General features: G+C 40.1%; 1 protein-coding gene across 2 annotated transcripts in view; it reads left to right on the top strand.

Moving 5' to 3' along the window:
• The window catches only part of mao (monoamine oxidase), a 153,183-nt gene that overhangs the window by 102,832 nt on the left and 28,134 nt on the right, over positions 1-22,217 (top strand). For both annotated transcript variants that reach the window (XM_043700856.1, XM_043700857.1), the window contains 3 exons: positions 10,766-10,870; positions 14,476-14,567; positions 18,894-19,035. In XM_043700856.1, coding sequence (XP_043556791.1) covers positions 10,766-10,870; positions 14,476-14,567; positions 18,894-19,035 — 339 coding nt within the window. The remainder of the gene's footprint in view (positions 1-10,765; positions 10,871-14,475; positions 14,568-18,893; positions 19,036-22,217) is intronic.

Raw genomic sequence — 22,217 nt, 5'->3', positions numbered from 1 at the left:
GTCCGAAACCTGTTGGTCTTCCAGCTGAAGGAGTTGACCCCGACTGAGTGTTGCAGACTGGCACATTCCAAGGTCCAGGACTACGTGTTGAGGGATGCGCTGAAGCTTGGGGCAGCTGCCGCCAAAGCGCGGTGGGGAAAGACCACCATATAACATCTGCCTGCCTATAGAAGAACAGGGGGCCCACACAGTCATTTGGGCTTTGCTGACCCCTCAGCTAAAAATGTAATTGTACGGACCTGTAAATAGGAATGATTACTCTGTTTCGGTTTGCAAGGAAATGGAATGTTTACATATGTATGGCATGTCCAACTGTACAGACCACCAAAGTATTTTATGAATAAAGTATATTTGAAATAAAAAAAAGTCACTCCTTCATCACACTCACATATGCACCCCCTCACAGACTTAAGACACTCTACACTCACTACACACACACACACACACATACGCTTTCTCACACTCAACCCCCTGCCCAGACAACTCACATGCACACATATATTTTGTGGGGTGAATTTGTACTTGCAGGGTTACATTGTACTTTGCTCAAAAACTGCATGAATTTATGTAAAACTCTGTTATCTCGCTTTTTAGGTTAGAATCAGTCTAAACATCAGGTCATAGACAGAAAACACAGGGGGCTAACACCTTCAACATATTGTCTAGCTGTCACCATTGTTAACAGCTAACCTGAGAATGCAACTTTTTTAAAAAAAGGTTTTGTGATTTACACATGAAAGAAGTGAAACTATCATGGTATTCAAACAGATGAAAGACTTAACAGACAATCAAGGTATTTTTTAATGTATAATTTCAGTTACACCACACTGTAAATGTTTGCTATAAATCGTGTTAGGATTGAGCCCTGCACTATCACCTGATGAAGGAGCGATGTTCCGAAAGCTAATGTGCTTCCAATTAAACCTGTTGGACTATAACCTGGTGTTGTGTGATTTTTAACAAAAAAGCAAGTATGATAAAATCTTTACAAGCTACCCAGTATCCTTTAATGGTTTTGTAGACCTAAGTTAAGTTCAAAATGTTGAACTGAGTTTCTGTTTGCAGCTGTTAAACCACTTCTTATCAGAGTTGCAGTCTTACCAATGTTTCCTAATATTTGGACTCTGTTTATCTTTGGACTCTGTTTATTACCAGACTGGCAACAGCAGATACTCTGAACTTTTGAATCATATCCAAGTTATACATGTTAACCTGAGCCATTGAAGTAACTTTAACCTCCTCCCCCTGCAAAAAGCAATGTATCCTAGTCAGGAACACCACTCCCTCTCCCCACCCTGCAACTGGTGACCTACTCCTAGTTACAACACGCCCCCCACAACCTCCTTGTCCTGATGACCCTTCTCCCCTCCTATCCCAATACTGAGCTTCTTATCAGCTCTAATGGCAGAGGATGACCTCAAGAGTCCCTTGCTGTGTCCTGAAGAACATTGGTTTTAACTTAAGGCCTTCAGTCCCTCTGACTAGCCATCGAGCAGAAAATGAGGAGAAAACAGTTACTGATAAGTTCAGAAACTGCATTTCTGGCTTCATAGGCGGGTCTTACAATCTCCTGCTATCCTCCCTACCTCCCTGTAAAGGTGTCTTCCAAAATAGTTATTTTACAAATAATTTTCAGCATGCTATCAGTTAATGCTTTGGCAGCTAACAAATGTCAATATTTAATATTGAAAATCCTGTCTCACAGTGCCACCTGTAGGTACAGCTGGTATTGCAGATGATGGTTGACATAGAAATTAGATTATTTACAGTGTGGAAACAGGCCCTTTGGCCCAACAAGTCCAAATTGTTAAATAGATTGTTCAAAACCACTCATTCATTGATTGTAAAATGACAGAAGCTCTTGGTGGACATCCGAGCACATTTCTCATTAGACAGTGGCAATTATCAATGTTGCCTTGTTCATTGCTCTCACCTTACCCATATTCAGCTCAGATGTCCACCCATATTCAGCTTCCTAACTTACCAAATACATCAAAAAAGCTAAATGATAAGAAAATTTGGTGTGTAAACTGAAGTGGGGGCCTGGTGAATTCAGCTGGCTGCTTGTTCTGAAGGTCTTCCATATTAGAAACCAGACTCCAATATCTTAGGGCACACTCCATAGGTGACGGTGGCTATGTTCCTCCATGTTCATGGACCTTTGTATTCAACATGTGCCAGCCTCTAAGACCTGTCATGATACATCTCTGACCTACTTACACGATGCTTCTGCATTTTAATGTTGCACCTCTGACTGCACTGACCATGATCATTGCAATGCTGCAGTAAGGACACTGTGCGCTCAGGGACACAGTCCCAGCTCACAGAGCGGACCAGACTGCAAGGGCTTATGCCTGAAATGTCGACTCTCCTGTTCCTCAGATGCTGCCTGACCCATTGTGCTTTTCCAGAGCCATCCTTTTTAACTCAGACTGCAGCTTCAAGCTTTTCACTCACTGTCATAGCGATCACTCACTCTAACCCTCATTGGATGCTCACAGCCCCTGCTTTCTCGTACTTTGCCTGGTCAGCCAGAGACACCGGACTAATACTATTTCTGTCTTACCTTGCCATTTAGTGCAGATGAGGAGCCAGGAGGCTTGTTATCACCATCAGCAGGTCTCATTAATGTGGATACTCTTTAGTCAGGGGGTCCTGGCACAGGGGCTTGGAAATAGTCAGGCAATCAGGGTCAGGATGCTGTCCACATAAGGGGTGTGTTGGGCAGCTCACGACTCGTCTTCAATCTTTTTGCCCTACAAGGGCAAAATTTCTTGCTGGAAGGAGAGACAGGTGGGTTTTAGGGGAGATGAGTGGCACAGCTGCTTCGTTCGTATTAGATGGTGAGATATCCCAAACGGGTATGTAGGTAGCACAGAGGGCATAGAGGGTTAATTTTTTTTGGGATTGGGCTCGGAGGCAGTGTATGAGTGAGTGAGGGAATGTGCTGCAGGTATGGAGTGGTGGAGCATGAGTCATAGAGGTGTACAGCATGGAAACAGACCCTTCGGTCTAACCCGTCCATGCCGACCAGATATCCCAACCCAATCTAGTCCCACCTGCCAGCACCTGTCCCATATTCAAACCTCTCCCATTCATATACCCATCCAGATGCCTTTTAAATGTTGCAATTATACCAGCCTCCACCACTTCCTCTGGCAGCTCATCCCATACACGTACCACGCTCTGCGTGAAAAAGTTGCCCCTTCGGTCTCTTTTATATCTTTCCCCTTTCACCCTAAACTTATGCCCTCTAGTTCTGGACTCCCCCACACCAGGAAAAAGACTTTGTCTATTTATCCTATCCATGTCCTTCATAATTTTGTAAACCTCTCTAAGGTCACCCCTCAGCCTCCAACACTCCAGGGAAAACAATTCCAGCCTGTTCAGCCTCTCCCTATAGCTCAAATCTTCCAACCCTGGCAAAATCCTTGTAAATCTTTTCTGAACCCTTTCGAATTTCACAACATCTTTCCGATAGGAAGGAGACCAGAATCGCATGCAATATTCCAACAGTGGCATAACCAATGTCCTGTACAGCCGCAACATGACCATCCAACTCCTGTATTCAGTACTCTGACCAATAAAGGAAAGCATACCAAATGCCTTCTTCACTATCCTATCTATCTGCGACTCCACTTTCAAGGAGCTATGAACCTGCACTCCAAGGTCTCTTTGTTCAGCAAAACTCTCTAGAACTTTACCATTAAGTGTATAAGTCCTGCTAAGATTTGCTTTCCCAAAATGCAGCACCTCGCATTTATCTAAATTAAACTCCATCTGCACTTCTCAGCCCATTAGCCCACCTGGTCCAGATCCTGTTGTAATCTGAGGTAACTTTCTTCGCTGTCCACTACACCTCCAATTTTGGTGTCATCTGCAAACTTACTAACTATACCTCTTATGCTCACATCCAATTCATTTATATCAATAATGAAAAGTAGAGTCTTGCTGGGAGGTGAGTACCATAGCAGAGAAAGTGTGAAGTCCCACCTCTGCACCCACCCCAACCAGCAAGAGCTCCAGGTCTCTGCCTGGAAAGTGGGCCAATGATTCCTCCTCTCAGCCACTGTCTGGGTCAAACATTGGGAACTCTGCAGAGCAACTGTTATATAATTTTACAAGCTGTAACATATCTGCATTTGCTCATAGGGCTGTGACAGTTTCCTGGGATGGGATTCTCTTTAAAATAAAAAACAGCTGTACATGTCTAAAAATCTCCCCGGGCAGGCTCAGTAAACAGGCTTCTTGTAATCTTGACAGCCCACTCCCCTCCCCAAGAGCTACCCTGTGGAAAATTACAAGTCTTTCAACATGAATCCTCAGACTCTTGTGAAATCTCTGCCTCTAATTTGTAACCAACAGCGTTCACAAGACAGAATTGATTATTGGCATCATACCATTAATGTTTCTCCTGAAACTGCAAAAACTACCAAAAAACAAACCCCTCTAACCATCCATTCTACAGAGTATCTGCTCCTTTCTTGAGAACATCATGTGGAAGTCTATTGATGTTGGGACCCCGATCTTTACCTTGTATAATATACCTACTTTTAACCAGTATTTAATGCCAATCTGTAGGCCCAGACTGGGAAAGCAGCATGTGGAAATGACCAGAGGAACAGGGTAGGACTTTCTGCTTTGATTTTGGACTCTCTCCGCCTCCCCCCATCCCAACAATAGTCAGAATCAAAATGGTTCCCAATGTTTTCATTTTCCTCTGTGTGTTTCCAGAAGAGATTTCTTTCCCCTGTATTTTATAAGCCTGCATAATGCAGAAAAATATTTTAGTACCAGATAGAGTGTGGTAATAACAGGGTTCCATTGTGTGTCTCGAGTAACTTGCTGCCATTTTGTGACTTCTTCAGAATAAAGCTGCCGATTATATCTTGATCACAGTTTCAATGCAATCACAGCCCTCACTGTGAAAAATATGTGATCACGTGTACAGATTTGAATAATGAGGCCACTTGTAAAGAGGGAATGTAATTAACTTTGGCTACATTCTATGCTAGATTCACAAAATCAAAAAGATAAGCTGTAGCTTTAGCTCAATTTAAACATATAAATATTAATTCAGTGCAATGTCGAATTTTTCAGCAATGCTAATTCTCTGCTGCCCCCTTGTGTTCCTTTTGACTGTCGTTAATTGCAATATTTTGTGGTGCAGTGCTCATGTTCCTTGGTCTGGTCCAAAAAGTCCATGTGCGTGTCCCACCTCCCTGAAGGTTCATAATGAGACCAAATGTGTTGATTAAAACATAATAGGTTGGTGAGGAAAGATCCTAGCGATCAGTCCTGCCTATCCCATACGGTTCTCCCTTCTTTATCCGGAGCCATGTAATCTCCTTTTAAAGAGCTGAGAAAACAGGTAAATGTCAATTAATTTTTAAGAATAAATCTGAAAATATCTCCATAACTCCTTCAAGCAGTCCACATGACTAATTAATTTTAGTTCTAATTAATTTTACCTATATTTCTTGTGAGGAATGAGCTCTGCCCAGACTTGCAAACAAGTCCAGCTCCTGCTCGAAGGAATTCCATAAATTGGAATGCCTGCTCCAGATGGCAACCTGTGCCACTGTTGTTGATTTAACTGTATCAAAATCAAACCCATGGCTCGAGACTGATGGTCTGTGTGTTCATACTGTTGGTATCCCAATTCAGACCTGCTTCAGTAAAGATTTTTGTTTTAACAGGAAATAACTTAATTCTGCATTGGGGTCTCAAACCTCAGTAGAGCACCCAAAAGAACATTAGGTTGCAGATTGTTATTCGTTCTTCCACCGTTGCTAGATCTAGGAAGTTGCAACCACGTATCACATTTCGTGAGGCAAGGTCCCTAGCACGAAACCTTTCTCGAAACAAGCATAGAAATAAGGGACCAAACGAGGCCATTCAGCCTCTAGAGTCTGTCCTGCTCTTCTAGATCACACTGACCACTTACCGCAATGCTATATGCTATCTCTATATCCCCTGACATCATTAGTAACTAGAAATCTATTAATCTTGAATGTAAAGGCTAAGCTTTCAGGGCTCTCTGGAGTATTCTAAAGACTCCACTCCCCTCCTGCCCCCACCTTGTGAGTGAAGAAGTTCCTCATTTCTATTAAAAGTGGTTTTCTTTTCAGTTTATCTGTTCATCTCTTGCTTGTCTAATTCTTCTTCAAGTCTCAGGACATACTCCTCAATTCATATTCCTACCAAGTTTTGTATCATGTGCAAACTTGGAAAAATCACAATTGATACCCACATCCCGATTTTCTAATTGACCCATTCGGGTTCACACATTCAAATCATTGATGTAGATTATGAACAGCTGGGGCTGATCTTTGTGGTACCTGGTGAGTCACAGCCTGTCAACCTCAGAATGGTCCATTTATTTTTCTTCTTTGTTTTCTGCCTGTTACCTGTTGACCAACTTCAATCCTTGTCAATATTCTACTACCAATCCTACGCACTTTGATGTTGTTTACCAACCTCTTGTGTGAGGCTTTAACAAAAGCCTTCCAGAAATCCAATACACATTGACTGGCTTCCCCTTATCAACTCTGCTTTAAAAAACACTATTGGGTTTGTCAAACATCATTAACCCTGCATAAATCTTGTTGATGCTGTCCACACAGGTGATTATTTCTAAATATCCAGTAATCACATGATTTATAATTTATTTCTGACATTAAGCTAACAGTTCTGTAGATCTGCATTTTCTCTTTCCTTCCTTTCTTAAACAATAAGGTTACATTTGCAATCCTTCAATCTAGAGGCGTGGTTGCAGAATTCGCGGAATTTTGAAAGATCATAAATGCATCTACTATCTCTGTAGTCTTTTGTTCCAACACTTCAGGTGAAAAATGTCAGGGGATTTGCCAATTTTTAGACCTATTAACATCTCTAATGCTTTATTTTCAACCAATACTCATCTCTTTCAGGTCCACACTCTCATCAGATTCTTGAATCGTAATTATTTCAGGAAGATTTCTGTGTCTTCTTCTGTAAAGACTTTCACAAAGTATTTATTTACTTTCTCTGCCATTCTCTATACCCTGTCATAAATTGCCCCACCTCTTCCTCCATATTTCTCTTTGCCCATATTTTTCATTGTACTTACATATAAAAAATTTTTTCAATCCATTGTTTCTTGCTACTTTATGCTGTATTCAGATTCTATTCACTTATTTATCCCTTGCACTGCCTTCCTGGTCTTTCTAAACTGCCCTGGAGACACCCATTCCATCTCTGCCCAAATGCTCTTAATCTGCAGTGTGACCACTTTGTTGAATGCTCTAAGCACACAAGTCCCAGTTTTGTCTATGACTCGCAGCTATTCTGACCTCCAAGCAAGTTTCAAAACTCAATGATGAGAAACAAAGATACATTCCGCTCATGAGATTGCTTAGGCCATGTGAAATGTAGACGGCTCCCTACATGGCATAGGATGGGTATTCCATACAGCTGAACTGTCCTGCCGTGCCTTAGCAAATTCATTAAATCTTGTTAAACAGCAATTACTAAACCCATGACTATTTCTATCTGGGACAACACGGGCAGCAGATACAGGGGAACAACACCAACTGCCAAGTTCTCCTTCAAGCCACTTGCAATTCTGAGTTGGAAATATGTTGCAATCCTTTCAGCTTCACTGGGTCAAATTCCTGAACTTCCTTCCTAACAGGGTTATGGGCATTCCTCCTCAAAATTGAACCTGGGTCACCAGAACATTGCGTGGTTGTCTGGATTACTAGTCCAGTGACAATACCACTACACCATCATGGACATAAGTGGACTGCAGAGGCTCAAAAAGGTAGTTCACTACAACCTTTTCAAGAGCAATTAAAGACAGGTAAGAAATGTTCAACCAGCCAACAAAGCTCACATTATGTGAATGATTTAAAAAAAAAACTTTTTTTCAGGCTGATTACTTTAACCTGGAGACTAGAGAGTAGAAAAAGTTAATTGTACAATCAGGTGCTGGGATTCTTGCATTCAATTCCTTATGCAATCATAAATTTTACTTTGTAGTAGCAAGGGAGTGGCACTAGCTAGAAACCTTGGCCTTCATATCTGACCCACATTCTTTCAAATCTATGAATAACTTAAGGTTAAAGGTAGAATTTTCATATATTTAATTTGGAGGGTTTGAGTTCAGTATGCACTTCTAATGCTTTCTATGAAATCCTCCTGGAACATTAGGGTCTTTGTTTGTTGACCTTTGTATATATGCTTCTTATGATGTTTTGATATAACTAAAACATATTCCAGTGCGGAGGAAAGATGGTAGGTGGAGTTGGGGGTCAGGGGTGTAAAAGACAACCATCCATGGTTAAACAAGAAGGTCAAGAACAATATAAAGTCAAAAACTAAAGTATACCATATTGCAAAGGCCAGTGTCAGGCTGGAAGATTGGAAAATTTTCAAACGTCAACAGAGGAAAACTAGCATAAAATATCAGAAAGAATAGCAAAAGCTTATATATGTATATAAAAGGGAAGAGAGTCACTAATGTGAGTGTTGGTTCCTTGGAAGATGAAACCAGAGAGTTAATAGTGGGGAACACTGAAATGGCAGCGATGCTAAATCAATACTTTGCCTCAGTTTTCACACCTGATGAAGGGCTTATGCCCGAAACATCGATTCTCCTGCTCCTTGGATGCTGCCTGACCTGCTGCACTTTTCCAGCAATACATTTTTCAGCTCTGATCTCCAGCATCTGTAGTCCTTACTTTCTCCTAGTTGATTTTAACCTACTGCAAATCCTCTTGCAAGGATGCCTTCCTTGAAGAAGCTCTCTTCCTCCCTCATTCTTGAAGAAGGGCTTATGCCCGAAACGTCGATTCTCCTGCTCCTTGGATGCTGCCTGACCTGCTGCGCTTTTCCAGCAACACATTCTTCAGCTCTGATCTCCAGCATCTGCAGTCCTCACTTTCACTCAGTTTTCACAGTGGATGACAATAGTACCATTTCTATTGGAACAGGCAAGGCGGAAGCAATAAAAAAGGTAGAACTTAGAGCAATTAACATTGATAGGGAAAAGGTACTCCGCAAACATTAGGATTGAGGACAGGCAAGTCTCCTGGACCTCATGGCATGCATCCTATGGTATTAAAAGAAGTGGCAGTGGAGATAATGGATCCATTGGTTACCATATGCCAAAATTCTCCGGACACCGAAAACGTCCCAATGGATTTGAAAAATCCTAATGTAAAGCCCTTTTTGCCTTCCTCCCTTTTTGAATATGTGGAAAAGTGCAGACCAGTTAGTTGAACATCAGTTGGAAAGTGTTAAAATCAACTATCAAGGAAGCAATGTCAGGACGTTTGGAAAGTCAAACGCTATCCAACAGTCAGCATGGTTTATGAAGGGCAAATCATGTTTGACTAATTTGCTAGAGTTCTTCGAAGATGTAGCAAGTAAGATGAATAATGAGGATACTGTAGATCTAATTTATCTGGACTTCTGGAAAAGATTGATAAGGTGACACACAAAATGTTAACTCACAAGGTTGGATTCAAAGTTTGTGAGAAGATTTGTAGCTCGGGTGCTCGTTGCTGTGGTTCTGTTCGCCAAGCTGGAAGTTTTTGTTGCAAACGTTTCGTCCCCTGTCTAGATGACATCCTCAGTGCTTGGGAGCCTCCTGTGAAGCGCTTCTGTGGTGTTTCCTCCGGCATTTATAGTGGCCTGTCCCTGCCGCTTCCGGTTGTCAGTTTCAGCTGTCCGCTGTAGTGGCCGGTATATTGGGTCCAGGTCGATGTGTTTGTTGATGGAGTTTGTGGATGAGTGCCATGCTTCTAGGAATTCCCTGGCTGTTCTTTGTTTGGCTTGCCCTATAATGGTAGTGTTGTCCCAGTCAAATTCATGTTGCTTGTCGTCTGCGTGTGTGGCTACTAGGGATAGCTGGTCGTGTCGTTTCGTGGCTAGTTGATGTTCGTGGATGCGGATCGTTAGCTGTCTTCCTGTTTGTCCTATATAGTGTTTTGTGCAGTCCTTGCATGGGATTTTGTACACCACATTAGTTTTGCTCATGCTGGGTATTGGGTCCTTCGTTCTGGTGAGTTGTTGTCTGAGAGTGGCTGTTGGTTTGTGTGCTGTTATAAGTCCTAGTGGTCGCAGTAGTCTGGCTGTCATTTCAGAGATGTTCTTGATGTATGGTAGTGTGGTTAGTTCAGAGGAGGTCCACTAGATTGATCCCAAGGATGAGGGGTTTGTCATATGAAGAGAGATTGAACAGTTTGGGCCTATACTCATTGGAATTGAGAAGAATTAGGGGAGATCAAATTGAGGTGTTCAAGATGATAAAAGGTGCAAATAAAATAAGCATGGAGCAGATGCTTCCTCTTGTGGGGCATTCTAGGATGAGAGGGCATAGTCTCAGATTAAGAGGCAGCAAATTTAAAACAGAGTTAAGGAAAAACTACTTCTTCCAACGGGTTGTGAATCTGTCGAATTCACTACCCCAAAGTGTGATGGATACTGGGGCAGTGAGTAATCTTAAGAAAGAGTTAGACATTTTTAATTGGGAATGGATTGAAGGGATATGGGGAGAAGGCAGGAAAATGGAGGTGAGGAGCATATCAGCCATGATCAAATGGCGGAGCAGACTCGATGGGCCAAATGGCCTAATTCTGCTTCTATATCTTAAGATGGTATGATATGGTAATTAATTTTACCAATCAGTAATACTTTAATTGGTTAACTTATGTCGACAGCCCTTCAAAATGTTTTTGACCTAAACCAGCTCATTTTTTTACTTTATTTATATTTTCAGGGCAAACCTTATCCTTTCAAGGCTCCCTTTCCACCGATGTGGAATCCATTTGTGTACCTGGATTACAACAACCTCTGGAGAACCCTGGATAACATGGGGAAGGAGGTAAAAGATCATTTTAAAGGTTTATATTAAATATTTAGCAAACAAAGTGGCACGGTGGCACAGTGGTTAGCACTGCTGCCTCACAGCGCCAGAGACTCGGGCTCAATTGCCGCCTCAGGTGACTGACTGTGTGGCGTTTGCGCATTCTCCCTGTGTCTGCGTGGGTTTCCTCCGGTTGCTCCGGTTTCCTCCCACAGTCCAAAAATGTGCAGGTTAGGTGAATTGGCCATGGTAAAATTGCCCGCAGTGTTAGGTGAGGGGGTAAATGTAGGGGAATGGGTCTGGGTGGGTTGCGCTTCGGCGGGTCGGTGTGGACTTGTTGGGCCGAATGGCCTGTTTCCACACTGTAAGTAATCTAATCTAATCAAAGCCCTGTTACTTTGAGAATTATCCCAGTGATAAACCTTATGTATAAAAATGTACAGGCTTTGGTTCTCTTCTGACCATAAATAATAGTGAGGACCATTTTCTACCAATCCAGAATTGAACATAATTGAGTATTAAATAAGAATGAATGAGATCAGAAAAGTAGTTCAAAGACTGCTGTTGGAGAAGTGAGTTTTGGTTCATGGGGGATTCGCATCACAAAACTAGGATCTGTACCATTGGAATTGGCTACACTGAAACTATGGGAGCTGCATAACTAGGGAAGTAGAGAAGAGTTTAATTCACCTCTGGTGAAGAGTCAGCTAGACTCAACATTAGCTTGCTCTCTCTTCATGGATGCTATCTGACCCGTTGTGATGTGTGGGGCTGGAAAAGCACAGCAGTTCAGGCAACATCCGAGGAGTAGGAGAGTCGAGGCATACTGGAAGCACGCCTGACCTGCTGTGTTTTTCCAGAACCACACTCTCGACTCTAATCTCCAGCATCTCACTTTCTCCCTGACCCATTGTGGTCGCTAGCATTTATTGTTTTCAGTACAAATTCCAGCATCTGCTGTAATTTGTTCCTCAATTTCAAGCTAAACAAGGAGTTGAGGGATCAGGCTTGAATAAATGTTAGAAAACAAGGGATACAGTCAAAGCGGGTGAGCAAAACATGAGAATGGAAAGTGAAGGTTGGAGAATGGCAATAAGGAACAGAAGAAAAATCTAAAGAATATATTAGCAGTAGGTCTAGCTGCTAAAAAGGTAACAAAAAAGCAACTAAAGGCTCTACATCTGAATGTGCATAGCATTCATAACGAAGTAAATTAATTAATAACACACAATAGTGACTAAATATGATCTGATAGCTACGTTGAACCGTGGCTGTAGACTGACAAGAACTGGACCCTTTATGTTGAGTGATATGTGATATTCCAGAAGAGTAGGAAGTTAGGACAAGGCAGAAGCATGGCCTTCATCATCAAAGATGGTATTGGTGCAGTAATTAAAGATGGCTTTGATTCAAGAGATCAGGATGTAGAATTGATTGAGTTAGAATGAGGAATAGTTGAAAAAAAATAAATCACGAGTGGGAGTGGTCTACAGGTTCCTGAACAGTAACCACAATATAGTGAAATTTATACAAGAATAAATTTTGTGGTTGTGATAATCTACAGTAATAATTGTGTTCTTTTAATCTACATATATGCTGGAATAATCAGATCATTGGTAGTATCAACAGTCTCAATGTGAAGTTCACAGAATACTCTCAAGATAGTTTCTTAGAGCAGCACACTCTCGAACCAACCAGAGAGCAGGCTATCCTTTAGGTAACATAGTATGATTTGAACTTTGCAAACTGCATCAAAAGAATAGTGAGTCTAAGACAAATGTTTTAAACTTAAATAGGGTAACTTGGGGAATATGAAAGGTGAGCTAACTAATGTGAACTTGAATCTTGGGCTTGGAGATGGATCAGTGATGATGCAGTGCCAGGCATTTAGGGAATATTTCAGAATATTCAGAATAAGTACATTCCTACGACAAATAAACATTCTAAGAGTGGGCCCACCATCTGCTATTAATTAAAGAAATGAAGAAAAGCATTAAACTTTAGCAAGGAACTTTTTCCCAAAGTCGGGGGAGTTCAAATCTAGGAAGCATATTTTTTAAGATGAGAGGAAAAAGATTTAAAATGGGCATGAGGGGCAACTTTTTTAAACAGACAGTAGAATGAACTGCCAGATGGATGCAGGTCCAGTTACAACATTTAAAGGATATTTGGATATGTTCCTGAATAGGAGAAGTTTAGAGGAATATGGGCCAAATGCAGGCAAGTGGGACTAGTTTGATTTAGGAAATGGTCAGTGTGTACTATTTGGACCAAAGGGTCTGTTCCCATGTTGTGTGACTCTGTGACTTAAGGGAAGATCATATAGCTGTGCAAAGCTGAGTGACAGGTCAAATGCCTGGTCAGAATACAGAAAAACAAAGAACCACAGGAAGATTAATAAGAAGAAATAAATAGAGCATGAAATGAAGTTACATAGAAATGCACAGTGAAAGACCACTTCGCCTTTATAAACACAATGCAGGAATTGCATTTTGATAGAAATACCTTGTTCATAGATTCATAGAGATGTACAGCATAGAAACAGACCCTTTGGACCAACTCATCCTCCCCATCAGATATTCTAAACTATTCTCTACATCCTTCTTACTCATGTACCCATCCAGATGCCTTTTAAATGTTGTAAGTATACCGGCCTCCACCACTTCCTCTGGCAACTTGTTCCATGCACAACCCTCTGTGTGAAAAAGTTGTCCCTCATGTCCCTTTTAAATCTCTCCCCTCTCACCTTAAACATATGGCCTCTAGGTTTGGACACCCTCACCCTGGGAAAACACATCTAGTTATCTAATAGCATATCTGAAAAGGGTAAAGAATGAATAAAGTGTGTGTTGGTTCTCTAGAGGGCGAGAATGGGGAGATAAAATTCAATAACAAGAATTGGTGGATGGAATGAATAAACATTTCCTTCTATCTTCACTATTGAAGGTATAGATCATCCCAGTCATCCCTGAAAATCAGGAGGTTGAAGGAGGAGATTAACTTGATGAAGTTATAATCACTATGAAGTGGTATTGAGTAAGCTAATGACTTAGCTGACAGTGAACACTGAGTCATTGCATATTCTGTAATAATATTGTATAACATAAGAGTTAGATAATCCTGTCCAACCAGAATCTTTCAAAGGTTATCGGAGTTGTGTGAAAATGTGAAATTTGGAATACAATCAGACTAACTACAATCTTTTTGAATGGTAAAGTGGGCTTGAAGGACCAAAGAGATTACTTCTGCTCCCGATTTGTGTGTTTGGAGTTCGGAGAGTGTGCTGTACAAGAGAGAATGAAATTATACAGATTAAGAAGTAACAGGAAGAATGTGAAATTGTGGATGAAAATTAGGGCAAAATGGGAAGGAGAAGTGTGGAGCTGTGAAATGAATCAGACAGCAGTGGAAAATGATGAGTATTAAAATGGAGTGAGCATTTGCATGTAGACAAAATTTGCAGAAAACATAACTATTTCTATGATCCCAACATTTAAAATGTTCTCTTATAAATTACAATTTTACAAAATTATTGGCAGAAATGCACTTACATGCAAGTTTCACAACTTCATTCCAATTAATAAGAGTATTTGCAAAAAGTAGAATGAACTTTGTCTTTCCAGATACCTGTTGATGCACCATGGACTGCTCCCCATGCTGAAGAATGGGATAAAATAACAATGAAAGAACTGTTTGACAGAATTTGCTGGACCGCGTATGTTTTCTTTAAAATTATTCTTTTTAGATAGTTAACCATATTTCAAGTTCATTATACACATTCTTTAGTCCAGCTGAGTTCTTGCCCTTTCTCAGAGAGAATGGTTGGATGGCCAGACTTTATACTTGTGCCAACACTGCCTTTACTCTGCAATCAAGAGATATGAATTACTGTCCTGTATAGAGTATCCAATCTTGATTTTATCCATCCTTACTTTGAGATAATGTATCTCCCTGCTTGTCACAGCTTAGACTGAGGACTGAGCACAATATTACATTGTGTAATTCTTGTCCTTGCCCCTCTGATGCTGAATTCCATTACAGTACTAGATATGGTAAAACTATGTTTTGTATTGGCTATCATGAGATTTATTGACATTTACAGTAATGTTACAACTATTTCCTATGTTATTTATTTACCAAATTAATTTAATGAATTTTTACAGTTTTTTTTTGCATTTTACTATTACTTCCTGTAGATAATGAACAGTAGTTTATTTTATACATAAGGTGTTATTGAAAATTGCATTTTTTTAGGCTTAATTTTGTTGAGGGTATATGACAGGCACAGAATAAGATGGCTAGTAGATTTAGAAAACTCATTACACAGCAGGATCAGTCAGACAGGTGGATGACTGTGAGGAAAGGTAACAAGGGAATTCAAAAGTCTCCTGTGGCTATTCCTCTATCAAATAGATATTCAATTTTGTGTGCTATTGAAAGGGATAGTCTCTCCGAGGAAAATAAAAGGGATGGTCAGTTATGTTAGACGTTTGACAAAATTTAAAAGAATAATTGTTATAGGGGACTCTCTGTCAGGGACACAGGCAGGAGATTGTGGGCAGTTGCATAAATCTATGATGTATGTTGCTTTCCTAGTGCTAAGATTAAGGACATCTCTAAATGTTTCAAACATATTGTTAAAGGAGGAATTGAGAAGCAGGAAATTATTGTACATGACTCTGAATTAGCTTTCAAAAAGCTGAGGCTTTGACATTAGTTATTTTAAGATATACATCATTCAAAACAATTGATTCATGCAACGTGCTGTGAGCAGAGAGTTACTATCTTATAGATTTTCTTGTTCTTTGTTGAACGTGAGAAAGGTCACCAGCCTGTATGCATGTTAAAAAGCATGTCTTCAAGGGTCTAGAGAATTGGGGATGGATGTAGATGCAGAGAAGGTCAATTAACAGGAATATACCATACTTTACATGGAGGATATTATACTGACAGGATGGGTCCAGGATCAGTGGACTGATTTAATGATGTGAATAAGGATCTGTTAGTGCTGTATGGACTTGGTGTAGATATACAGTACATGAATTTCCAGAAGGCATTTGTAAGAATATTTTTAAAAATATCATATCAAAGATTGAAAATTGCAGAAAATAAAAGCATCTCCATAGAAATTTAGTTAGACCACATTTGGAGAGTGTTAGCTATAAAGAGAGTTAGACAAACTTGGTAGCATTTTGGCACAGATAGACAATTGGCTGATTAACAGGAAGCAGACAGCAGGCATAAACTTGAGAGGTGTGCCATAGAAATGAGTGTTGGGACTTCAACATTTTACCATTTATAGAAATTACTTGGGTGACAGGTTAGAAGGTATAGTTGCTAAATTTATTGATGAAACTAAAATAGATTAGAAAGCAAATTGAGAAGAGGACATAAGGAGGCTACAAAGAAGATATTGAAAAGCTAAATGAGTGGCAAAGATGTGCCAAATAGAGTACAGATAAGGAATAGGAAAACTGAAATTTTCCATTTTAGGAAGAATAAAAAAAAATCTAAATGGTGAGAGATTGCAGAATTCTGAGATGCAGAGGGATCTGATTGTCTCAATGTGTGAATTCTAAAACTTTAGTGTTCACGTGCAGCAAATGATAAGGCAAGTTAGTAGAATGTTTCATTTACTGAGAAGGAAATTGAATATCACAGTAGGGAGGCTGTGCTTAAGCTCAATAGGGCATTGGTAGGACCACATCAGGTTTACAGTTAATAATATTGGTCTCGTTAGTTAAGGAAAGATGTAAATGTGTTAGAAGCTGTTCATTAGAAGATCTGTCAGTCTTCTACCTGGAATGAGAGGATTGTCTTACAGGAAAAGGTTGGCCACGCTAGGTTTGTAAACACTGGAGTTTAGAGGTGATTGATTGTAACACACAAGATTCTTCACAGGGTAGATGTGGGAACAGCTAGCACTAGGGATCACTGTTACAGTAAGGAGTTGTTCATTTTAAACAGTAATGAGGTTAAATTATTCCTCTCAGTAGCTTCTGAGCTTTAGGAAGCTTCCTTCCTAAAAAGTTGCTGGTAACAGACAGCTGGATGTTCACAGAATTTGGTTAAGTATCATTTCAGGGAGTGTCAAGAGAATTTATCTCTGAGTGTGCTAAGCTTTTTTGTGTAATTTGACACCATTCATCTCATTAAGCACGCATCATACTTCTACAGTGCTGTGCTCACACTCCCCTGCACTTCACAACAGCAGATGTGCTCAGCATTGTTGGAACCTTCTGGAGTTCCAGCCACTGACGTCATGTTTAAAACTCAGCTGTGTTTCAGATCAAATGCTGCAAGTCCTGAATAGCCCTTTACGTTTGCAGAGTGTGAAGAATTACTCTGAAGATGACCAACAGAGGCAAACTGGCATCCTGCTTTGCTGATAGGAAGCTGGAGGTGCTGGTGGACAGGGTAGTGGACAGGACGGTTGTTCTCTTCTCTCAGAAACTCAGATTGGTGCACACGGTGAAATACAGCAACATTTCCACCCAGTTGACCCATCACTGCTGCCAGCCATGACAAACTATCTTTGTGTCTGTGGTAAAAGTCAAGACAGAATAAAAATACCATGCTCATGAAAAATCTAGCTTTGGGGGTGGAGGCAAGGCAGGGATGGTGTGAACATCTGAGTAGGTACAAAGTGAGTGAGTGTAATCAGATCAAGTGAGAATCCCTAAGATGCAGCCTCATTGAATCCATGAGATCAGATGTCCCTGTGTGCAAAGTGTCCTGGCAGCAGTGTTACAAGGAAAGCGGCCAGTACACACAAAGTACAACACAAGTGCAGAAAGTAGATCAGAGATGTGCTGTGATGGTGCAGTGAGACTGGTACCTTTTGGGTGCCCATGCCCATAGAGGAGGGATGTGTGCAGTCAATGCACAATGAGCATGCTCTATGATATTGGTACCTGGTGTCTAAATGGAGATCTGAAGGAGCAGGTCATAGATTCATGCAGCATGAAAACAAACCCTTCGGTCCAACCAGCCCAGCCAACTATAGTCCAAAATAAACTAGTCCCACCTGCCTGTGCTTGGCCAATATCCTTCTAAACATTTCTTCTTCATGTACCTATTTAAATGTCTTTTAAACATTGTAACCATACCCACATCCACCACTTCCTCTGGAAGTTCATTCCACACACAAATCCAACCACTCTGACTTTCATGTCAGGGTTTGTCACTGTATCCTTCCTATCTGTGGGTGGGAGAATGGGAAACTGCATATCAATGAGGTGAGGTTAAATAGTAATGAAATAGGTTACTTGCTGCTCACTGGTGAGAAGTTTTTCTCGCGGATCAACACTTGGTTAGAAGATGTGACGTTTTTCTTTTTGATGTTGAGAAGCTCCTCACTGACCATCCTATGCAATGCTGACAATGTTCTCACCTATTTTAATGTTTTTTAGTGCCGAGGTAGATTCCGCTCTTGGTGATGACTAGGATTTAGGCTCAGTGTAAGGTTGAGCATATCATCTTTGGGATTATAGTTATTCTTGTTCGCCTAATAAATTGGGGTGTTAGGGAATTTTGCTGCTAAAGTAATCTGTGCATATTGCTGATATTGTTCTTAATAAGGCAAAGGGACAAGATATGTAGTTTTCTTTGCAATAGTGTGTAGCCCTTCTTGTTAATAACTACTTCTATAACCGACTGCCCTGCAGAAGCGCTCAAACACAAGCCCGTAAAGGTACACTTAGAACACTTGTATATCTCTGCTTTCACTGTTTTTCCACAGCTATTAAATACATTAATACCATTTTAAAAGTGATACATAATGAATGTAAGAGTGATACGTGGACTTAACCAATCAGAATTTCAATTCCATGGAATAGTAATTGCATTTGTCACATTCTCTGAGCAGATTTATTGTTTGGTTAATTTCAATTATTTTATTGGTCTAATTTTTTGACTATTAATATTTGAGTTTGCTTAATTTACGTAGTTCCAGAATTGTCCCATAAATCAGCTATTCTGTTTACTGTGAACATATGAAGAGTTTTTCCTGGAGATTTTCCTTTTAATTTTCACCCTGTAGGGTCGCCAGGCGTTTTGCTACTCTTTTTGTGAATATAAATGTCACCTCTGAGCCACATGAAGTCTCTGCTCTCTGGTTCTTGTGGTACGTCAAGCAGTGTGGTGGAACAACACGGATCTTTTCAACAACCAATGGTGGACAGGTGAACAAACATTATAAACATTACTATCCTGATTTGCTTGTTTCAGTACATTTTGAAAAGATTGATAAGAAGTAACAATGAAGACATTTGAAGATATTTTTGTATGTGCATTGCTGATGTAGCATGGGGAAAGGGTTACTTTGATCTGGTGACTTTTCTTCGAACAACTGAAGCACTAATCCTCTAATAACATTTTTTGTTATTAGATTAGATTACCTACAGTGTGGAAATAGGCCCTTCAGCCCAACTAGTCCACACCGACACTCCAAAGAGTAACCCACCCCCATATTTACAATAGACAATAGGTGCAGGAGTAGGCCATTCTGCCCTTCGAGCCTGCACCACCATTCAATATGATTATGGTTGATCATCCTTAATCAGTATCCTGTTCCTGCCTTATCTCCATAACCCTTGATTCCACTATCCTTGAGAGCTCTATCCAACTCTTTCTTAAATGAATCCAGAGACTGGGCCTCCACTGCCCTCTGGGGCAGAGCATTCCACACAGCCACCACTCTGACTAATGCACCTAACTCTGTGGGCAATTTAGCATGACCAATTCACCTAACCTGCACATCTTTGGACTGTGGGAGGAAACCGGAGCACCCGGAGGAAACCCACGCAGATGCAGGGAGAATGTGCAAACTCCACACAGACAGTCGCCCGAGGCGGGAATCGAACCCGGGTCCCTGGCGCTGTGAGGCAGCAGTGCTAACCACTGCTAACCACCAGTGCTGCCCTAATTGGTGAATAACTTAATTAAGAATGTCCAGTTGAGTATTTTCCCAAATGTTCACTGGAGGTGTCTTATTGAAGCAAACTGAAAAAATATCCAAGTGAGATTTCCATGGACATGTTCCTTTAAGAAAATGATGCTGTTCGGTGTGAGTGTTTGAACATGTTTTTACCAGAAAGGAACTTAACTCTATACCAAAGATTTTGCAAGTTGCTTATATTTATAGTGACAAGTAAATGAAGTAAAACATTATTTGTATGTGATTTTGCCTTTGTAATTATGAAATTATCTAATTGTTACCAACCTTACTTGGTAGTTCTGTAGTCATTCTATTTTGTATTCCTGATCTGGTATGTTTCAGGTTGTAACAACTCATTTCCTCATTAATTTAACTGTATACATCCATAACATTTGATATTTTTGACAGTTTGACATTCCTGAAATTTTCCATTATGGTATAAGTGTCCAATAAACATAAACCTGCATTCTTAAACTCTGCTTGCCACACAACTCACAATTACCACCTGACTATGGTGTATTACATCAGAATATTTGTGGGCTACCCATATCCTATCCCCTGTAAAAAATGATAAAATAATGTGCTGTTCAATTCAGAGTAAATCATGAATCATACTTCTTTATCAATGACATAACATCACAAAGATGGAAAGACAAAAAAAGCTGATTGATAAGAAATCAATAAAGAAAGATCCAATCGAAAAGTACATTTGCACAGCCCAAACTCTGAAAAATCTTGTACAAAATTAACTTTTGTAAATATCAGAAAGCAATATTTGTTGCTGACAAGGCAATACTTCTGACTGCTACAGGAGTCTTGTCAAATATCATCAGAAGCCTTTAATATAATAGGTGTTAATGTAAAGATAGTTTTTAAAAAACATAGTTTTGCATTTACATGGTGCCTTTCACAAACACTGATTATCTCAAGGTACTTTACAGCCTTGAACTGAGTTGCTCTTTGAATGAGGAAATACAGAAGCTCCCATTTATACACAGTAATCTCCCATAAACAATCACTGTAATAAAGCGTGGATAATCTGTATCATGATATTGATTGACAAATAAACATCAGCCAGGCCACCATCCTGTCTCCTCTTAAGGATACAGTAATGGGATCTGTTGTGCCATCCAAGAGTGCAGACTGGCATCAGTTAAACATTTAGTCAGAGAGACAGAATTTCCAGCTTCAAGGAAACCTCCTTCAGTACAGCTGTATCAGCTTTGATTTTGATGCTCAAATCCTGGCATGGGACTTTAAACCAGAATCTCTGACTCAGACACAAATGTGCCACCAACTGAGCCACAGCTAACACTTGCTTCCAGCTTGCTGATCCTGCATGCTAGGACAGTAAATATGTAGGGGGATGAAAACATTTCCAGACCTGTTCAGGGGTTCAGACTCTGTGTTGCATAAGAATGTATCATATTTGGTTACAATACTCACATAGCATGTACATAATGTGCAGGAAAAGACAAGTGGCAATTTTAATTAAGGAGAGTAAACATTCTCCAGGAAAGTTAGCTTTATGCAAAAAGGAGATTTCGAGTCGATATTCAGACACAGATCTATGTGTTAATTTATTGTCAGCCAGAATGCTGAGTCTTGCAGAAGTCTGTCTCTCAACAACTAGATTGGAAAGACTATTGAATTTTTGAGAACTTAGAAATACCTTCCAAAGTTTTCACAGGTGGCCTCAATTTTAAATGTCCAGGTATACTGACCAAGAAGCTACTCAAAATCCAGGTTTATCTGTTCCTGAGAGAATGGAATTTCTCCAGCATGCCTCTAACATAAAATAGAATGTACTAAAATCACCCTTACTGATGCCTCATAATCAGTGATGTTGTCCACAGGCAGGAGGGAATTGGAATTAGATTTTAATGTCACATGTACTCAAGTACAGGGATACAGGAATACAATATGAAGTATACGGTATCACATTCCCAGCGCCAGCTTAGGTACAAAGGCATCTCAGTACAGAAGTTTAAATACAAAGTAGAAAAATAAGGAAATTTAGTTAAACATTCAACGTTAAAGTCCTTCTTAGTATAAAGTAGAAAAATAAAGAAATGACATTAAACTGAACTTTCCCTGTCCAAGCATTTTATTACCACATACGCAAGATAACTTGTTTGCAAATTTTTGAGTAGCTTCTGAATGAACAATCTAATTTCCTCACTCCAACTCTTCTGGGAATTGGCTCCCTGTTTTTCAATCCTCTTGGTTGGCTACAACAAAGAATTTCAATTATTATTGCATGCTGTTATTTCACCCTTCTATTGAGAGGTAGTACTGGTCAAAATTAAAGAATCAATTACAAGGCTTTCTTGTGACATCGAACACAGATATAAAGTATGAGAATAGAACATCTTCCAAAGCAAAAAAGGAAGCTCACAAACATCCAGTTTGAAAGATTTGGAGAGG

The sequence above is a fragment of the Chiloscyllium plagiosum genome, chromosome 12, assembly GCF_004010195.1.
Source record: "Chiloscyllium plagiosum isolate BGI_BamShark_2017 chromosome 12, ASM401019v2, whole genome shotgun sequence".
In the NCBI taxonomy this organism is placed as follows: domain Eukaryota; kingdom Metazoa; phylum Chordata; class Chondrichthyes; order Orectolobiformes; family Hemiscylliidae; genus Chiloscyllium; species Chiloscyllium plagiosum.
This window is presented reverse-complemented; position numbering and strand designations above follow the sequence as displayed.